General features: G+C 49.0%; 1 protein-coding gene across 1 annotated transcript; it reads left to right on the top strand.

Annotated features, from left to right (window-relative positions):
• The first annotated feature begins 233 nt into the window (after nt 1–233).
• PIGR (polymeric immunoglobulin receptor) lies at nt 234–18,137 on the top strand. Its single transcript, XM_005540664.5, has 11 exons — nt 234–364; nt 6,041–6,136; nt 7,149–7,493; nt 8,876–9,532; nt 10,812–11,144; nt 11,904–12,230; nt 13,501–13,681; nt 14,095–14,216; nt 14,874–15,005; nt 15,121–15,179; nt 16,262–18,137. Exons 2-11 carry the CDS (start codon nt 6,094–6,096, stop codon nt 16,355–16,357), a joined length of 2,295 nt encoding a protein of 764 aa, XP_005540721.3. The 5' UTR covers nt 234–364; nt 6,041–6,093; the 3' UTR covers nt 16,358–18,137.
• Nucleotides 18,138–21,484: the final 3,347 nt, after the last annotated feature.

The raw sequence follows: 21,484 nt of genomic DNA, 5'->3' as shown, positions 1-21,484 counted from the left end.
AGTGACAGAACAGCATCTTCACACTTGACATTCTGTCCCTCATCCTGAAGCTGCAATGATGGAGGATTCCCAAGTAATAGAGTCTCCCCAAGGTCAAAGGAAACCAAATGGAGCCAGCCAGGGAAGCTAAAATGAAAGGAAAGCAAGGGATCTGTGAAAGTCACGTGACCCTGGCTGGCCACGGTGCCTGTGGGAGAGTGGCCCTTTAAGAGCCCAGGTGTGGGTCAAACACTGAGCAGAGTTTCAGTTTTGGCAGCAGCGTCCAGTGCCCTGCCAGTAGCTCCTAGAGAGGCAGGGGTTACCAACTGGCCAGCAGGCTGTGTCCCTGAAATCAGATCAACGGGAGAGAAGGAAGTGGCTAAAAGTAAGTGTTACTGCTCTGGGATCCCCAGACGGGATGCTATCTGGAAAGGGCTCGGGACGATGGCTGAGGCAACCCCCTCCATTCCCAACTCCCAGTCTCCCAGATAGTGGGGTGAGAAGGACAAGGAGGCAGACTATGACTGTGTGTGGTTGGGGAGTAAGCGTGCATATCCCAGTGGGATGAGTAGGGATACAAGTGTGTGAAAGCCCCCCATCCTTTTCTGAGAAATATCAGCAAGTGGGAAGGGACCGCTGTGGTCAGCATATGTAGCTGCAATCTTTCAGCTTGGTCTGTGCCTGGATTTCCTAACTCCTCACAGTTGATTAACTGTGTGGCCTTAGGCAAGCCACCTAACCTCTCTGATCCTCAGTTTCTTAATCTATAAAACAAAGACAGAAATAACACCTATCATTCAGGGTCAATGTGGGTTCAAATGAGAAAATACGTGTGAAATAGCTTTGTCACCTCTAGAATGAAATAGGAATTGTTTCATATTTTTCAGATTAGTTTAATTAATCAAGGATGTATTGAACACCAGACAGACCTGGGATTAGATAATGCGCATAAAGTATGGCACCTAGCAAGTCCTCTTCCAGTCTTTGAGGTTTCCCGCTTGTGGCTTTCTGGCAAAGGCATGTTCAGCTCCTTTTACTGGGCTTCCAAGAACCCCTGCAATCCTTTCCAATTCCACCTCGCTTTGCTCTAGCAGATTCCTGCCAGGGGAGACATAAGTGTGTGTCATCGCATCATCCTGCCCTTCCTAGAGGTAGAAAAAATGAGGTCCTCACAGGGTCACTGAGTGAGGTAGGGCTGAGCCCCACAGGCAGTATACTCAACTCCTGCTGCTCCTCCTGGCTCTGCAGCCAGCAGATCTCAGACATGGGCTCCCCTCCCTTTGCCCATCCTGACAGCATCCCAAGCCAGCAGTGAGACCGTCCGGCACAAGGGCAGCAGCTGGTCAAGCTCTGTCCCCGACCCCCAGTTCCCTTTGTGCAACTGCCACGGTGCCTGGGGCCATTGAAGCTGCTCCTATTTTGTGCCATCACTTTCCCCCTTCACTAGGAGAATTATAGATCCCTTAACATCTGGAGAGGAGATGCCACTTTCAGGGGTTTAGGGGTCTGGTGCCTGGACGTAGGTCTTCCCAGAGCCAGATCTGGAATTCTCTCTCCATCCTTCTCTCTGCCCCTGGATGTGCTAATGTAACAGAAAGAACACTGAGCCAGGAGTCAGGAAAGCAACTCTCTCTGCCTATCTCCTAGCGCCTCTAGACCTCTGTGGTTTTAGGTGATAAAAAGTGGGGTCACACAGGCTTCCATTTAGTAAACCCACTTGCCCTGGGCTTTCACAGCTTCATCTCATTCTCCCCTGATACAAACGAGGAGGTAGGCAGGGCTGGTTTTGTGATACCATTCCCTAGTTGAGGAAACCAAGACAGCATGAGTCTATGTGAGTGGTGTAAAGTCACCAGCAAGTTTGAACAGTGAGGTTTTGGTGCAGCCATTTTGATACGGTCATGAGGACATTTTGATGTCACCTACAAAGCAAACTATCCAACTTAAAAAAAAATACCTATGCACTGTGCTCAGCAGAGACCTTCGCTTATGTCTTCCTTCTCTCTGGAGGGGCTAGGGCTGGGGTCCCAATGCCACTCCACGGTATGGTGGAGTGGAAAGAGGCTTTGGCGTCAACATGCCTGGTTATACACATGGTTATGTAACATATCCTACACGTGGCAGGTGCTAAATAAATAGCAGCTAATATTTTCCAGGAAGAAATTTCTCTGTTGGCACCTACCCCTGGGTCCAGGTGTCTCTTCATTTTTTAATTTTTTGGAGTCTTACTCTGTCACCCAGGCTGGAATGCAGCGGCGTGATCTCAGCTCACTGCAGCCTCCATCTCCTGGGTTCAAGCGATTCTCCTGCCTCAGCCTCCCGAGTAGCTGGGATTACAGACCCGTGCCACCACACCCAGCTAATTTTTACACTTTTAGTAGAGACAGGGTTTTACCATGTTGGCCAGGCTGGTCTTGAACTCCTGACCTCGTGATCCACCCACCTCGGCCTCCCAAAGTGCTGGGATTACAGGCGTGAGCCACCACGCCCGGCCCCAGGTATCTATAAGAACTGCCTTTTCTGTGAAAGGCAGAGAGGAAAGAACTGAACAAATTCTCTTCTCTAAGATTGGATATCCTGCTCCTTCCTCTCCCACTGCTTCCTCTCAACAGCAAGACCCTCCGAGGTACAGCAGAGTGGCTAAGGGCCTATGTTCTTGATCCAGAATCCCATCTAAGTCACTTACCAACTGTGCAACCTTGGGCAAATGTCTCACCTCTCTGTGCCTCAATTATCTCACTCATGAAATGGGGTTGCCCATTTTGTCCTATCTCCTAGGGTGGCTGTAAGAATGAAACACATTAACACATGTAAAGCAACTGGAAAGGACTCAGTATACGTTCTTCTAGCCTAGCCCATAGTGCTTGTCTCCTCTCTTATCCACATGGGTCCAACCTAAGTAGCTCACTCTATCTTTGAACGATGCCCAGCAAGCAGACTTCTACTCTCATATCAAGTCCAGGGGACCTTTCTTCCTCTGAAAAAGAGGGAAACCTGAGATTAGATGGACAAAGGTTTGGACTCCACACCATGAGAGCTGAAGTGCAGTCACTTTAACTGAATAGGAGCTTGTTAAATACATTTTATAAAAAGAAAAACTATTCTTCGGCACAGCTTACACCCCTGCCCCAATCCACAATTGTGGGGCCATATATTACAAATATGTTGGGACACTAACTTAGTAAACTGAAAACGATCTAGCACATCCTAGCCTCAGCAGTGAAAAAACAACTGCTAGTTTAAGGACCAGAAAACGTGCCCTCATGCATGATATAATGTCATATATATAAAACTCAATAAAGGAGGCCCCTCTGCTCATTTAAAGCGTGATAATGGGGTAGAGACCTCAAATTCGGATTCTGCTGTGAGTCTTGGGGTCAAGAATCCCTACAACCCTTAGATTTCCGACCTGTGTCATGAGGATAACAACATCTACCTCTTGGGTTGTTGTGCTGATGGATGAAGTCATACAAGAAAAGAACCTAGCAAAGCATTTGGCACAAAGTGGGTGCCCAACATTATGTTCTTTTTCTTCCTTCCTTAAGCAAATCCTTTAAATCCAGCCCCGGCCACCCAGTGGGGTGGGTCTCCCTGAGATTTGAATCCCCCAGGTTTGGAAGAAAGTCTCTGGTTTTGAGAGGAAGGGGTCTCTAATGATTCTGAAAGCTCGGGATCCTTCCAACTGTTACTAGAGAAATTGTGCTTCAAGTTTTAGCTTTGGGCAAAGAAGAGCTCCTGTTCCTGCAAGCAGGGGTATCCTCTCCTGCCAATCATCCCGTCTAGGACTGGACTGTGTGCATCCCGCCCATGTTGCCATCTGCCCGACCTGCCTGTGCATGCCTGATGCTCTCATCCCTGGCTTGAGACCATGCAGAGGGTAATGGGTGCACACACATGTCCCCTCTCCACACGAACATGCACAGTCACCCAAACATGTCACAAAATGAGAAGTCTGGGACAGAGGTCAGGGTCTTCACCTTGGAGAAGCTGGCATCTGACTCTCTGCAACCCAGGCCAAGTCCAGAAGAGGGCTGCTCAGCTTGTAGGAAGACCACTCCTGTCTCCCACAAATATTAGGCAGTTGCTTATCTAGAGGTGAGGACAGGAACAAGAAGCAAGGACAGCTGCTGCTGGTGTGGGTTCTTAAAAGCAGGCAGCATTTTGTCCTCCCACCTGTGACTGCACCCACCCTGTGCCAGCACAAGTAGCAAATGGTAGATCTCTCAAGTCTTTGCAGCCAGCCCATCCCAACTGTTGCCGAGACTTCCTGGCCTCCTGAAAGCTGCTCCCACCTGGGAGCATCTCCCATGGCAGCTTGCAGTGCTTACGCAGGTGATGACACCCCAGCCAACGTCCCCTGATTGCTTTCACGTTGGAGCTGACTGGTATTTGGCTAAGGCCCCACTCCAGGGATTAATCATTGACCTGGTAAGAAAGGTCTGGGGCAATTAACCGGACTCAAGAGAGCCTCGTCGTTGCCATCTGACACCCATATCTGTTCCCACTCCCTCCCCTTACTCTTCCAAAGAACTGTAGAAACAAAATACCTTTATATTCACAAGGAAATAAAAGGTTCCTTGCTGGGAAATTCCCCTGCAACAAAGAAATAACCAAGATAAACAACTCTATTGCCTTTGGCTCAAGCTGAAGGGAGTCTGGGAGCAGGAGCAGGGGCCAGGGTGGTGAGGGAGGTCTGGGAGATAATGCCCAGCTTCCTCCTGCTTACAGCATCCTTATCTTTATGGCACTCATTACTGCCCAAACTTACGATCATTTAACACTCTCTTTGTCAAGATAACTCCAAAGTTTAAAGTCTGTCAAACTCTGGGAAAGTGGGAACTCCTCTCTCCTCCTCTAGGCTGTAGTTGGGGCCTTGATGACAGCTGCTGTCAGGCAGGCCCCTGGGACCCTCAGCTCTCCTCAGCCCTGGGCTTTGTCCACGATGGTGACAAAGTCCACATGGGCTGCTCCATCTGAGTGGTCTTATCTTTGATTCTTCATCTTTGTCTGCCAGGTCTTACCAGGCAGGATTACAAAGACCCTACCACCTAAGTTTTTAAACCCCAATTCCATAACCAAGTTGCTGGGAAAACGTAAGCCTATCATTCAGCATCTCAAGATCTCAATGTTTTATCCATAAAATGGTTGGATTATACCTCTCTGTCTTATTTCAAGGGAACATACAAAGCTCAAATGAAATAATGTAAATGATAGTGCTTTCATAAGCAACAGGGTCTCTAAAAATAACATAAATAAGCATAAGGTAAAAGCATGCTCTTGTATTTGGGGTGCCATACAGCAGTGGAGAGGTTAAGCACATGGACTTTGCAGTCAGACAAAGATGGGCCTAAATATTCCGCACCCCCATTCTGTGTACCCCCACACACTTAACCCCTGTGTGCTACTTAACCTTTAAGCCTTCATTTCCTCCAATGTGAATGTGAATAAGAATACTAACCTTATAGGGTTGATATCAAGTCCATATGAGATAATACACATAAATTATTCAACACAGTGCCTGAGACAGAATAAGGGAGCAATCAATGGGGTTAGGACCATCATAATTACATTTACAGCCTTAATAACCATGACACCTCCTCTGTGGGTCTCAGTTTCCTCATCTGAACACACCGTGAAATATGTCAGCCTGCTTCACCTCCCAGGAATGTCAGGAATGTAGGGAGGGCAGCTGAAACAGAAAGATGGGGCCACATATTGGTAGGAACCAATCACCCAGCAAGCCGTTCCTGAGATCTTACAGCGTGCCTGGGACTGTGTCTCATGGGCAGGGAAACAGAACAAATGACACAATATCTCTATCCCAAAGGAGCTTGCAGCTTAGTTGAGAAGACAAAAGCTACTTATAGCTATTAAGGAAATGTAAGTGTTGAAGGATGATAAGACTTTGAGTTGTTATAGAAAAGGTGGAGGCACTGATTCATTCAACAGGATTTATGTCAATTGCTGGAGATACAAAGTCAAACAGATGTCACAGAAACTCTAAGGTCAACAGTCTTGGAAGACAAGGGGAGCTTCATCTCCTTGTGATTATTGTTTTCAGCATTGCACACGAGAAGTCGGCCTGAGTGGTGCGGCGCTCAGGACACACCAGCAATGCTGCTCTTCGTGCTCACCTGCCTGCTGGCGGTCTTCCCAGGTATGTCTGCCAGGTCCCTACTCCCCAAGCTCTACCCCTCCAGCCTGCCCGACTCCAGGGTTCACCTCCCTGGGGACACTAAAATCAGACTCATCCCCAGGGATGTCCCTCTCAAAGTTGGCACTCCCTTGAGGAAGAGTCATACAGAGACCATGTCTGTGAGCGTTGGAAATCAGGGACAGGAATGGCACTTCCTAATCTCAAGGCCAGGGGTCTGTGAAAGATCTTATTTGAGAATAACAAAGACCTTAACTTCAACCAAGCATCTCTATAACCCGCTGTGAAATCTGAGGGAAATCACTTATCCTTCCTGGCTCTCAATATTTTTATCTGGGGAAAAAAAAGACAAGAAAATCATCTACAAAGTGTTTTTAGAAATATAAGGAAATAACACATGGCAAGTGCAAACTTGTAACACCTTACGAAAGTGGTGTTATTGTTTGAAAAAACAAAGGATGGCTGGATGCTGGCTCACCGCTGTAATGCCAGCACTTTGGCAGGCTGAAGCGGGTGGACTGCTTGAGGTCAGTAGTTCAAGACCAGCCTGGCCAACATGGAGAAACCTTGTCTCTACTAAATAGAAATCAAAATTTGCCAGCATGTGCCTGTAGTCCCAGCTACTCAGGAGGCTGAGGCATGAGAATCACTTGAACCTGGGAAGTGGAGGTTGCACTGAGCCGAGATCGTGCCACTGCACACCAGCTTGGGCGACAGAGTGAGACTTTGTCTCAAAAAATATATATATATATAAAATAAAAAACAAGGAATATCATAAATTTGTCATTCTCTTGTCCTTGAAATGGTTTTCATTAATGAATTACAATTAGAATTTAATCATGATTAAAACAGTCACTTTATATAATCTCAGCAATTTTCCAGCTGTAATATATGATAAATTATCAACAGAGGGCCTATGTGTCAGGTAGAAAACCACATCTCCTCACAGTGGATTATCTGGAACAGGCTGTGCCTCCCAAGGGCCTCAGAAAACCTCTCACTTCTGTACCCACAGCCATCTCCACGAAGAGTCCCGTATTTGGTCCCCAGGAGGTGAGTAGTGTGGAAGGTAACTCAGTGTCCATCAAGTGCTACTACCCACCCACCTCTGTCAACCGGCACACCCGGAAGTACTGGTGCCGGAAGGGAGCCAGTGGCCGCTGCATAACCCTCGTCTCCTCAGAGGGCTACGTCTCCAGCAACTATGCAGGCAGGGCTAACCTGACCAACTTCCCGGAGAACGGCACATTTGTGGTGAACATTGCCCAGCTGAGCCGGGATGACTCCGGGCACTACAAGTGTGGCCTGGGCATCAACAGCCGAGGCCTGTCCTTTGATGTCAGCCTGGAGGTCAGCCAGGGTAAGGATCCAGGCTCCTTGGGTTTCTGGGGGAATGTTAGAGGGAATTCTCTAAGGTGCATGGAGGGTTGGAGGAGGAACTTCCTGACAAGGATGCGTAGCCCGGCCGGGGGTCAGAAGGCTCCCCTCTCCCCAGGCAAAGACTTCTTAGAACAGGAGGAGGAGACAGATAGGGCCTACTTGGGGGTGATAAGTGAACCCTTCTAGGACTTGGTGGCCTATAACATTTTAGGCTTTCTGGAGACCCCAGCTTAGAAGGGTATCAGGAGGACAAGTTTTCTCGTGTTTGCTACAGGTAGAAAGGGAAATCTGACATCAGGCTAAGGAGATAGAAAAGGCAGGGAGAGATTTACAGGGATCCTTAAATTCCTATCATTAATGCACCTTTCCATCAAGGTTTGGGCTGCCAAAAGGCTTCTTGTAAAATGTATATATATTTTTTTAACCCAGGAACCCTTAGTCTTTCAGTATTATCAGGATAAACTAGATTATTAGTTCTTGACCAAAGACCAAGATCCTGAAAGGATGGGTTGCTAACAAGCCTATTCTAGTTGGAGAAAGAGAAAAAAAGAAAAGCTCTTTCTGACAAGGGTTTAACAATGAGGCCATTTTAGATAGTCAAGGACAACTCAAAAGAGAGGTCTTACAGAGGAAAGAAATTCAGGGGGACTCCCGAAGACATGTTCTGCTCCTTTGGAATATGCATACTATTGTCTGTGGACTAAATGAGGAGGTCATTCAGGTGGGGATGGAGATTCGAAACCACAGAATCTTAAGAGGTGAAGAGGGCTTAGAGTTTACCCTGTCCAGATGCTTAGAAGAACTTGCCGATGGTGGGTATGCAGCCTCTGATTAAGCACTTTAGCAGAAACTCACTGCTCCTCAAGACAGCCCATTTCACATTTACACTGTTGTAGTTTTTAGAAACTTCTATTGTATGCATTGAAATCCATCACCCTGCGTTTACATTCGTTCTGTTCATTTCAACACACATTAATTTGGCCACCTACTATGCAGAGGCATCGTGCTTGTCACAGCAGAGGGGTCAAACATGAGAAAAACATGCTCCTGCCTTCAAGGTACTTCCAGTCCATGGAGAACATAATTAACCATACACCAGATTGGATGTAATAAGCGATGCGGATGTATCAAGAAAGCATAGGGCAGGGAGAGATTAGTGTCAGCTTGGGGAAGGTTTCATGGAGGAGACGGCCGTCAAGCTGGGCCTTGGAAGACATATTCTGACAGAGTTCCTCTGGGAAGGAGGGCATTCCAGGTTATAAGTCCACCCACACCCTAATTAGGAATAGCAAATAGTCCTATGTTGCAAGAAAGTAGAATCACAGTTTGCCCGCCCCCTACCCTGCACCCCTCATCCTGCAGGTCCTGAGCTCCCAAATGGCACTGAAGTCTACACGGTGGACGTGGGCAGAACAGTGACCATCAAATGCCCTTTTAAGACTGAGAATGCTCCGAAGACGAAGGCCTTGTACAAGAAGATAGGCCAGACCTCTGTGCTGGTCATTGACTCCAGAAATTATGTGAATCCCAACTATAAGGACAGAATACGCCTTCGTATTCCAGGTACTGGCCAGTTAATTTTCACCGTTGTCATCGACCGACTCAGGCTCAGCGATCATGGACTGTATCTCTGCCAGGCCGGGGATGGTTCCAATCGTGATGAGAAGAATGCTGACCTCCAAGTGCTAGAGCCCGAGCCCGAACTGGTTTATGAAGACCTGAGGGGCTCAGTGACCTTCCACTGTGCCCTGGGCCTTGAGGTGGCAAATGTGGCCAAATTTCTGTGCCGAGTGAACAGTAGGGAAACCTGTGACGTGGTCATCAACACGCTGGGGAAGAGGGACTCAGCCTTTGAGGGCAGGATCCTGCTCAACCCCCAGGACAAGGATGGCTCATTCAGTGTGGTGATCACGGGCCTGAGGAAGGAGGATGAAGGGCGCTACCTGTGTGGAGCCCACTCGGATGGTCAGCTACAGGAAGGCTGGCCCATCCAGGCCTGGCAACTCTTCGTCAATGAGGGTAAGACCCTAGACAAGGAGAGGGAGGAGGTGGGGCAGTCTTGCAGGTGAGAGCCAAGCTCAGCTCCCTCTGAGTCTATTTATCAATAGTCATCAATCAGCCAATAGCATCCACTCACTGACCAGCCCCAAAGTGGAGGCTGTGTGGGCTGCTGCACAGGACAGCCAGAAAAAGCAGCCTCTGCCTGGTGGCAGCTCCTAATTACTCTTCTGTTATTAAAGTCCTTTTGATGGCTGTCCCTGCTTAACAAGTAAGAGGTGAGTAAAGCTCTTGATTGAGGCAGGACTTATAGACTGTGTTTCAGGGCTGTGGCAGGCTCTGCAGGGGTCCTCTGTCCCCTCCCCTGACCCCTGAACAAGAGGGGTGCCTCATCCCTCACATTCAGATGGAAAAAGGATTGGCTAATCTTGGTATCAATGCGTTCCCAGGAGTGCCCCAGCTTCTAAATGTTTCACTCCCACATTTTGTAGGGTTATTTGTGAATTTCAGCACCATCTGGCCCACTCAGCCCTACTCTAGTGAGCCATCAGCATAATGAAAGAATTAAATCCCAGCTCCGTCTCACCCCAGAGCACCCTGCATAGAGTTGCCCTCGCGAGAAGCAGCAAACCCGTACTTGCAGTTCCAAGTATCTGTGCTTGTGACTTTTTTTTTTAAAGGGGCTTATGTTCCCTGCACGCCATGTTCATGTGCAGCTTAGGGTCCTCACCAGGACCCCCTGCATCTTTGGTCACCTGGTTCTCTCTGGACCTCGGCTTTAGCTGCCTGGAAAATGGCTATCGTCTTTGAGATGCCCCTTGGGGCCCCAACAATTAAGCTCACCTTTGCTACATACTTTATATTTTACATAATACCTTTCTAAATATATTTTCTTGATTTGGACATAATCCCATTTGGCCACTTTTGTGGAATACCCTTGTTAGTGTATAAAACAGACAAAACCTTATACAGAGGGAGAGTTTGTAAGAAGCCAAAGAAGAAGAGCTGATATTCTCTCCTTCAACTCCTTCCATTCTCTGCTCAGAATAATGTGGAGGAAAAGAACAACATGCCCAGGTTGACGGGGAGACTCCATGTCCCCGGAGTCTGGCCCTGGTGGCTCCAGCTGCAGGCTTTGTGACATTAGGAAAGTTCCTTTTCATTTTCTGAGGAGGGTAAGGTGATGCATGTAAACTTCACTCCCTATCCTGGCTGAGACCCCAGGAAGAAGGCTTCTCAGGCCACGCAAGATTCTTCCTGCGTGGCCATCCTCCCATCCCATCTCTGTCTGTGCTTTCAGAGTCCACGATTCCCCGCAGCCCTACTGTGGTGAAGGGGGTGGCAGGAGGCTCTGTGGCGGTGCTCTGCCCCTACAACCCTAAGGAAAGCCAAAGCCTCAAGTACTGGTGTCTCTGGGAAGGGGCCCAGAATGGCCGCTGCCCCCTGCTGGTGGAGAGCCAGGGGCTGGTTCAGGAGCAGTATGAGGGCCGCCTCTCCCTGCTCCAGGAGCCAGGCAACGGCACCTTCACTGTCATCCTCAACCAGCTCACCACCCAGGACGCCGGCTTCTACTGGTGTCTGACCAACGGCGATACTCGCTGGAGGACCACCGTGGAGATCAAGATTATCGAAGGTAAGAGTTGAACAGGAAGGGAGAAAGCTCTAAGACCTCTCCAGCCAGCAGCAGCATCCCCAGCCACTCTTCCTCCTTTTTCACCCACCTCCACCCTGATGGGCCAGACCTCAGGAGGGAGCCCACCTATTCAGAGGTCACATTTTCATATCTGTAACACGCACCCTACACTCTGAATTACCATACATGGTACCTCCTACTATCAAGAACATGGGCCTCTTTCGCAGTGTGCAGGCATCAGCTGAAGTTGAGGATTGCAGATACCTCTTTGTATGGAGTCTAGAAGAGAAGGAAGAGTGAGGAAAGCAAACTGAAGTCCATGTGCAAAGATCTATGGGTTATGGTAGACTCTGGATTGATCATGGTGCTCATCAATAATAATTATTACCTAGGCACACAATTACATTTCTTATGTAGACAGAATAACATACTTATTTCTAATGCTATACGAAGAGGAAATGTAGACTGAGCATGGTGGTACATGCCTGTAATCCCAGCACCTTGGGAGGCCAAGACAGGAAGATCGCTTGAGCCCAGGAGACGGAGGCTGCAGTGAGCTATGATTGCACCACTAGCCTCCAGCCTGGGTGACAGAGAGAGACCGTGTCTCAAAAAAAAAAAAAAAAAAAAAGGAAAAAGGTTGAGATACATACATACATACATATATATGACATGTGGACAGCGACACCAGAGTCACTTTCCTGCAGCATCTCCAAGTACCAACTTCTGTGCTTATTTCTACCTCCCTCCCTCCTCCAGGAGAACCAAACCTCAAGGTACCAGGGAATGTCACGGCTGTGCTGGGAGAGACTCTCAACATCCCCTGCCACTTCCCATGCAAATTCTCCTCGTATGAGAAATACTGGTGCAAGTGGAGTAACACAGGCTGCCAGACCCTGCCCAGCCAAGACGAAGGCCCCAGCGAGGCCTTCGTAAACTGTGACGAGAACAGCCGGCTTGTCTCCCTGACCCTGAACCCAGTGACCAGGGCAGACGAGGGCTGGTACTGGTGTGGAGTGAAGCAGGGCCACTTCTATGGAGAGACTGCAGCTGTCTATGTGGCAGTTGAAGAGAAGAAGGTAGCAGGTGAGTCTGCAAGGGCAGGGCCTGCGCCCCTCAGACCCAGAGGCAGGACTTCCTGAAGGCCCCTGCCTAAGAGCTTCTCAATCAGTGCTGGCCCGTATGTTTGGCTGTAAGAGGCTGAAAGTGGAGGGCGGGAAGGGAGGGGATGTTTAGGTCCTATATAGCCTCATTAAGCCTTTCAAAAGGGACATCTCAAATAAACATACCAACTAAATAAAAATAGTGGGTTTGCAATTTAACCTTGGCATTAAGACAACTCCCAGCTGAATGTGGTGGCTCACACCTGTAATCCCAGCACTTTGGGAGGCCAAGGTAGGCAGATCACTTGAGGCCAGGAGTTCAACACCAGCCTGGCCGACATGGAGAAAACTCATCTCAACTAAAAATACAAAAATTAGCTGAGCATGGTGGTGTAATCCCAGCTATCTGGGTAGCTGAGGCATGAGAATTGCTTGAACCCAGGAGGTGGGGGTTGCAGTGAATGAGATGGTGCCACCGCACTCTAGCCTGGACAACAGAGCTAGATTCCATTTCAAAAAAAAAAAAAAAGACAAGTCCCATAGTTGCCACTTCAACCCAGATTGAAGTCTCTTCTCTATCTGGAAATATTCTTCTCTGTATAGAAGAATAATATGCATACATCACTGTCATATACAATATGTTCATCTCCCTTCCCCCTGCCAAAGCTTGCCCTCAAAAGAGGGCCGGGTACCTTCGTTTACAAGGTCTGATCAAGTAAATTAGGAAACATCTAGTAAATTTGCATTTCAAGTCCTCTTTTAAAATTTCACATGAAATGTTTCAGCCCTAATAAGGGTATTTCGTAGTCCCTCAAGAAATCCTATTGTGTCTGGACCCTGCCGTTGGGACTCACTGAGGGGCCCTTCGCCAGGCTACCTCCAGGGGGCAGCACTATCGCACCCAGTTGGGCAGTCGGGAAGCCTGGGGCCAGCGTCTCAGAGCCTTGAAAATCTCCCCAGCCTAAGTGATGGGTCAGCCTTAATGATAGGTCAGCCTTTATAGCTGATCTATGACACGAAGGCTTGAAGGTCCCCACCAGACGTTTGGTAGTAATGGGGCAGAGATCATCTGTGACAGCTGAAGAAGGCCATCACGCTCTGTTTCTAATGCCATCCTGGGTCCTACCCCAACAGCCTTGAGATTGAACCCTGACCCTGTGATTCCTCATGAAATCTCCCCAGACTCCTTCACCTCGAGGAGTAAGAGCATAGAGAAAAAACCACAACCCAGGCCCCACTCTTCCCTGTGGCAGGGTCCCGCGATGTCAGCCCAGCGAAGGCAGACGCTGCTCCTGATGAGAAGGTGCTAGACTCTGGTGTCCGGGAGATTGAGAACAAAGCCATTCAGGATCCCAGGCTTTTTGCAGAGGAAAAGGTCGTGGCAGATACGGGAGATCAAGCTGGTGGGAGCAGAGCATCTGTGGATTCCAGCAGGTGAGGAAGGATTCAAGGCTCCCCACTCGGAGAACACCCCAGAGCTGAGCACCTGAGGCTGGGCCACCAGGTCCAAGGAGGAAAGCCTGTCTGTCTCTTGAGCACTGGGGCAGCCCTTACTACCTTGCTTATACAATAAGTGGAAGGGTCCCATGGTACCCTCTGCCCTTCTCCCACAGCTGGGGAGGTGTTTACAAGTCAGTTCAGTCTTCCGGGCCTGGGATGCAACAAGGCCCAGTGCTTGCCTTTGCCAGTCTGGGAAGGCTTCTTAGAAGAACAGAGCTAGGGAGCTGCATCAGCAGGATGGGGTGGATAAACCTGGGAGGACAAAGTAGCCGAGTCAACCCTGGCAGCACATCCTCGGGCCCCCAGATCTCCTTTCCAGGGATGAACTAACTTAAGCCTTCTTCCAGCTCTGAGGAACAAGGTGGGAGCTCCAAAGCGCTGGTCTCCACTCTGGTGCCCCTGGGCCTGGTGCTGGCACTGGGAGCCGTGGTTGTGGGGGTGGCCAGAGCCCGGCACAGGAAGAACGTCGGTGAGTCCCTGGGATACTCCCTGCCTCCACCTCCAACCCGAGCCCTCAGTCCTGAATCATCTACCCATAGAGGAAGCTGCCATTGTCTCTCCTTTTTCACGGGCTAAAACAAAGGATCCTGAGAAAGCAGGATAGGGAAAGATAAACCCACACATACTCGAAACTTAAATTCGGAGCTGCTGTCCAAATACTAACTCTGGAAAATCATCTGCAATTACCCAGGGTCTAGGTTCAGAGGCAGGGCAGCCAGGAAGAGAAGACTGGGTTTCAGGAGACCCTGGGCTTGGACTAATTGGATAACTAATGAGCTGTGTGACATTGGGCCATCCTTATGCCATGCCTTAGTTTCCTCATGGCTCAAGACAAGGATGATAATCACTACCTCACAGAGCTGATGTGAGGACCAAAGGAGATATTGTTCATTGAAAGATCCCAGAGTGACAAACAAAGATCAGGGATTACCAAGTCCTGATTACCCAGGAAAAGGGACTGGGGAGGAGACTCGGATCATTTCCATCCCCCTGGGTCATAGTCAGAGGTGCACCACCTCAGCTGTCCTGCAGGGCTACAGTGGATCTGCCTAGAGACAAGCAGCCCAACCTGGCCTTCTAGGTCCCAGCCCCTGTCCCTACACCAACTCCTCTTCCTTCTGGACAGACCGAGTTTCAATCAGAAGCTACAGGACAGACATTAGCATGTCAGACTTCGAGAACTCCAGGGAATTTGGAGCCAATGACAACATGGGAGCCTCTTCGATCACTCAGGAGACATCCCTCGGAGGAAAAGATGGTATGACCCTCACTCAAGGGAATGCACAGCCCCTAGGGAGAGCAAGAATTGGCCCCACATCTGGGTTGGGAAAAGGAGGCTAGTAAGGGCTCACCTACCCTCTTTCTTCACACAGAGTTTGTTGCCACCCCTGAGAGCACCACGGAGACCAAAGAACCCAAGAAGGCAAAAAGGGTGAGGAGGAAGAAGGAAGCCCCACTATGTGCCAAGGAAATGCAGCATGAGGGGCTGCAGTTAGACTTCAGGAAGAACTACCTTAATATGGGGGCTGATCCCAAAATAGGGAGGATGGTATAAATAGTCCTTAGGAGTCCTCAGGACTTTTTGAGGAAGAACTGTATCTTACTGGTGGTGGAATGCTGATGTGGATAAGACCCAGGAAGGAGGTGAGCTATATGATTAGGCTGTAAAATGGCAAGAGGGAGGCAGGCCGGGAGATGAGAAAAGCAGGTACATAAAAGATGGGAAGCTCCAATGCCAAATCCCGGTGATTAAATGGATGCTCTTCCTGGGTTGGGGGATCCAAAGACCTTAGGCCACCCATCCTCCCTTAAGGGTTTGCTCAGGACCAGCTTTTTGCCTGGTCCTAGGAGACATTTGCTCGCTGTGGGCAGTTTGAGGCTAGAAGCCCCTGCTCACTTCTCTTGAAGCCCCAGTAGAGGCAACTCCTGCCTTTGGGTGCCATATACCATCCCCGCAATCTTCCCTAGGACTCAGGGGACCCAGAAAAATAACATCTCGTGCCTCTAATCCCGAGGTGATAGTTTTTGTTGTGGTGGTTGTTTTTATCATATCTACTTTTTCTTGAAACATCTCTGGCATTTAGCAAAGTTAGAACAAGTTATTCCTGGAGACAGCCTTCCCCTTTAACTCTGTGGTGCCAAAAAGCTACCTCTCTGGGCTGGTAGAGAAAGAAAAACATACACCACCGTGGTTGACCCCAGCCTAGGCCACCTTGCCCGTGGACTGTGTGGGCAGCTTCCGGGGACAGGCCCAGGCAACAGAGGCGGTTCCACTCCACGTATTAGAAGGAGGTAGTGAGACAGAAGGAGATATTTTTAGAGGCTGCAACTTTCCATTTCTCAAAATGCGTCCTGTTTGGTGAACATGGGGGCTGGGATGAGAACAGTGGGCCCCACAGGCTTGTGTTGCTTGGACCAAGATCATGAATTCAGGATATTGAGTACTTCCCCTCCCCCGACTCCACCCACTGAGCCAGTGCCCCCCACACTGACGCTTCTCCTCTTGTGCCTTAGTCATCCAAGGAGGAAGCCGAGATGGCCTACAAAGACTTCCTGCTCCAGTCCAGCACTATGGCCACCGAGGCTCAGGAAGGCCCCCAGGAAGCCTAGATGGTGTCGCCACCTGCCTCCTGCACCCATGACAATCACCTTCAGAATCATGTCGATCCTGGGGCCCTCAGCTCCTGGGGACCCCATTGCCTGCTCTAACACCTGCCTAGGTTTTTCTTACTGTCCTCAGAGGTGTGCTGGTCCCCTACTCAGTGACATCGAAGCCTGGCCTAATTGTTCCTATTGGGGATGAGGGTGGCATGAGGAGGTCCCACTTGCAACTTCTTTCTGTTGAGAGAACCTCAGGTATGGAGAAGAATAGAAGTCCTCACGGGTCCCTTGAAGGAAGAGGGACAGGGGTGGGAGAGCTGATTGCAGAAAGGACAGACGTGTAATGCCCCTCTGCACCCTTATCATGGGATGTCAACAGAAGTTTCCCTCCACTCCATCCCTCCCTCCCGTCCTCTCTCTCTTCTTTCCTTCCATCAAAAGACGTATTTGAATACATACTAGAATTCAGGTGCTCTGCTAGATGCTGTGACAGGTATGCCACCAACACCGCTCACAGCCTTTCTGAGGACACCAGTGAAAGAAGCCACAGCTCCTCTTGGCGTATTTATACTCACTGAGTCTTAACTTTTCACCAGCTGTGCTCACCTCTGCCCCTGTTGGGAGAGGTCATAAAATTTCTCGAGTCCTAAAGCCTCAGGGGTCATGTATGATGAGCGCACATACAGGTAATTATAAACCCACATTCTTACCATTTCGCACATGAGAAAATTAGGGTTTGGAAGAGTGAAGCATTTTTCCTCTTTCTTTTTTTTTTTTTTTTTTTTTTTTTTGAGATGTAGTTTCGCTCTGTCGCCCAGGCTGGAGTGCAGTGGCACAGTCTCAGCTCACTGCAACCTCCGCCTCTCGGGTTGACACCATTCTCCTGCCTCAGCCTCCCAAGTAGTTGGGACTACAGGCACCCACCACCACGCCTGGCTAATTTTTTATATTTTTAGTAGAGACAGCGTTTCACTGTGTTAGCCAGGATGGTCTCAATCTCCTGACCTCGTGATCTGCCCGCCTCGGTCTCCCAGAGTGCTGGGATTACAGCCGTGAGCCACCATGCCCGGCCTCTTTTTTTCTTTTCTTTTTTTTTTTAAGACATAGCCTCACTGTGTCACCCAGACTGGAATGCAGTGACACAATCTCGGCTCACTGAAACCTCTGCCTTCCAGGTTCAAGCGATTCTCGTGCCTCAGTCTCCCAAGTAGCTGGGACTACAGATGTGGGCCACCACGCCTGGCTTTTTTTTTTTTTTTTTTTTTAGAGACAGGGTTTCACCATGTTGACCAGACTGGTCTCGAACTCCTGGCCTCAAGTGATCCGCCCACTTTAGCCTCTCAAAGTGCTGTGATTACAGGCATGAACCACTGTGCCCGGCCCTGAAGCATTTTTCTCAAAGGCCGCCAGTGAGATAAACTAGATTTGGCGTCTTCTCTCCTGGGCCAGGGATCTCTCTACAAGAGCCCCTGCCCCTCTGTAAGGAGGAGGAGGGAGAAGAGAAAATGTAAAGGAGGGAGATCTTTCCCAGGCCCCACCATTTCTGTCACTCACATGGACCTAAGATAAAAGAATGGCCAAACCCTCACAATCCCTGGTGTTTGAAGAGTTCCAAGTTGAAGGGAAACAAAGAAGTGTTTGATGGTATCAGAGAGGGGCTGCTCTCCAGAAAACTAACATTAATTTCTTTTTCCCTCTGAGTTCTGTACTTCAATCAGCCTACAAGCTGGCACCTGCTAACAAATCAGAAATATGACAATTAATAATTAAAGACTGTGATTGCCACCAATGAGGCTCAGACTGTATTTGTCCCCAATACCTTCTGTCTCCCAGACAGCCCTTTCATGGCTTTCTTTTCTTTTTCTTTTTCTTTTTTAAGACAGGGCACTCTGTTGCCCAGGCTGGAGTGCAGTGGTGCAATCACGGCTCACTGCAGCCTCTACCTCCTGGTTTCAAGTGATCCTCCCACCTCAGCCTCCAGAGTAGCTGGGACTGCAGGCATCCACCACCACACTGGCTAACTTTTTGTATTTTTTTTTGTAGAGACAGAATTTCGCTATGTTGCCAATGCAGGTCTTGAATTCATGGGCTCAATTGATCCTCCCACCTCTGCCTCCCAAAGTTCTGGGATCACATACACTAGCCACTGCATCTGGCTGCCTTTTGCTTTGGTCCCGCTTTTAGGCACCCCGGGACCCCCTTGTCTGTCAAGATCATTCCTAAGTTCTGGTGCTAAACCATGTCATATCCTATAAGGACTGCCCAAGCTGTCTGTTGGCAGCTAGCCCCCCCATCTCATCCCTAGACTCTTCCACAGGGCTTCTGTGTGTGGAGAGTTCTCTCTGCAAGAAAGTTCTCCCCAGTCTGCCATCCTGCCTGATGTGAACCTTTGCCTCCACCCAGGCCTTAAACATAATGCTGTGGATGCTATGAGCTTCCCAAGTCTACACTTTCCTGGACTCAGACTTCAGTCCTCTTTTGGTCTCCCCTCCAGTCCCACTAACCACAGTACTCAGTCTCAGTTCCCAGGCCCTGACCTGGGTCAGAGCCTTGAGCTTCTATCCAGCCAGAAGAGGGGGCATCAGAAATGTTTATTTCTCTCTTCTGTGATGGGGATGCATAGCTTCTGGAATGACAGCAAATCGTTCCAGGAGGATCAAAATGACAAGATGTGTCAGAACCTACCACTGTCTTACCCTTTCAGGAAGCTGTTCTCTGACTCACCAAAGGGCCATGTTTATGGTAGAGGATTAAGGTGCAACTTCTGTATGAATGCCAATAACCAGCGAGCCAGTCCTGAGCTCGTGTAGCCTATCCCAGTCCTGAGCTCGTGTAGCCTATCCCAGTCCTTTGAAGCAAAGGTCAAGAAATGTCACTATAGCCAAAGGCGATCTTATATTATTCCTAAGTGATATTGTCAATACAGCCCAAAGTCCATCTGCTCCTCGTGTAGCATGAGAAACCCTTTTAAATAAGGAAGCTGGTTCATAGGTTCTGGTGGACATGAGTTTGGAGAAGATATGATTCATCTTAGTACAGGGGAGTGACAATAAACTGCAAGATTGATGTTGATAAACCAATTAGCAATGGTCAGTGGCCCCGAGCATTCAAGGAACTATTTAAACATTTGATGACAAGGAAATCTTCCCCAAGTTCTTGAATTATCTTCATGTTTATTATTTTTTAAAGTCCAATATGTAAAGATAGGACTATTATTAAGGCCCAACTATTATTAATGCTCAACCACTGCTGGGCATTATTAAGGCCCAAGAGTGGTTAGGAATTGGTTTTTTTTGTTTTGTTTTGTTTTTGTAGAGACAGGGTCTTGTTTGTTGCCCAGGCTGGTCTGGAACTTCTGGCCTCAAGCAATCCTTCTGCCTCTGCCTCCCAAAGCACGGGAACTACAGGCGTGAGCCAGTGCACCCAGCCAGGAATTCGTTTCTAGCAACTGATTTGTTTGTAAAGCTAAAAAATAGATCTCTGATTTAGACTTTCCCAAAACTCAAGACAGAACATCTCTCCTAAGAACATTAAACAGCAGCGAGAGGAACTGACTGTGCTATGGTCTATGAAACTGGCCCCCCAGGCAGAGAAACAAGTAGTTTCCCACCCCATCCCTCCCAGCTTTCCTAAAATAATTATCTCTCCTAAGGAGTCTGCACAACAAAAAATAAGAGATCATCTCAAAAAGGCTACCTGTCTAAGTGGACAGTGGACACGCTGAGAGGCAGGCTGTGAGACTGAGACCAAAGGTCCCAGCAGGCTGTGGAGCAAGGCAGGCACGGAGAGAGGATCATCGGTATAGGAGCCAAGCAGCTCTGGAGTTTCTCTTCCAAGGCTGATTCTCAAAAGGGCAGCCAAGCCACTCTCCCTAGAGCCAAAAATCTTTGGCCTAGATACAGGAACATGAATATTCTAAAATCCAGGTGGTTGCTGTTATGTCACATTGAAGTTGAACCAAAAGTCCAGCATGTTTGGGGTTTTAACCTCAGAACTCCAATAGGAATATGGCCCTAGTCAGGAAAGAAATCTTAGTCACCGAAATCCTACCATTTATTATCTTCAAAAAGTCACATGGCTGGGTGCGGTGGCTCACACCTGCAATCCCAGCACTAGCACTTTAGGAGGCCGAGGCAGGCAGATCACAAGGTTGGGAGATCAAGACCATCCTGGCCAACATGGTGAAACCCCGTCTCTACTAAAAATACAAAAATTAGCTGGGCGTGGTGGTGGGCGCCTGTAATCCGAGCTACTTGGGAGTCTGGGGCACGAGAATCACCTGAACCCGGGAGGCAGAGGTTGCAGTGAGCCTAGATCGCGCCACTGCACTCCAGCCTGGGGACAAAATGAGACTCTGTCCAAAAAAAAAAAAAGTCACAAATGGGCTTATTGTTGTAAAGGTAAATCCTCCAAGGCCCTACTGCTGTGGAGTGGCTCACTCTGGGACGGGCAAGCCTGGGATCCTTTGGTGCTTGGAAGGACGGGACTACAGGGTGCCTGAGTCAGGTACCTCTACCTGGGGCGGGGGCTTGTTCTTGGTGAGTCCACCAGACAAGGAGATTTTTGTGATCTGTCATTGCAGAGAACAGCATTGGGTCAGGGAGAGGACCACCTGAGGATGGAGACCCTCAGTTTGGGAAGGCCCTGGAAATGGCCCTTCTAACTCAGCTATGTGGAGATGAAAGCAGAGAAATGCAATAACCAAGCAGAACCCATGACAACAACCTCCCCGCAGTGGCGGTGGCTAATCTCCACTGCACTCTGACCACATTGCAGGCTGTGTGTTGAGTCCCTTGTAACACTTACCTCATGTGATCCTCACAACGGCCTTACGAGAAATGTTCTTCTTAGCCCATCTGTAACACAGGGAGGATGGCAGAGCCCAAGCTAAAAGGTCATCATAGAGAGTGAATGAACACACCTCAAGGACTTACACTTTCCAATGAGGCATTATTTATTCCCTCCACCCGCTGTTGGGGGGCTGTGAATGTTTTCCATCAGGTTCACCCCTTCTGGCCTCTAGAGGGTGTTGGGCCATTGACTCCCTTGCCCCATGGTGTGCTCCAGCCTGGCAGACGCTCCCCTGGGAGTAGGAGTGCCAGGGCACCATGGCAGCCCTGTGAGTCAGAAAGGAGA

Source organism: Macaca fascicularis, chromosome 1 (genome assembly GCF_037993035.2).
Source record: "Macaca fascicularis isolate 582-1 chromosome 1, T2T-MFA8v1.1".
Classification (NCBI taxonomy): domain Eukaryota; kingdom Metazoa; phylum Chordata; class Mammalia; order Primates; family Cercopithecidae; genus Macaca; species Macaca fascicularis.
The sequence above is the reverse complement of the archived record's forward strand: the minus strand, read 5'-3'. Positions and strand labels throughout refer to the sequence as shown.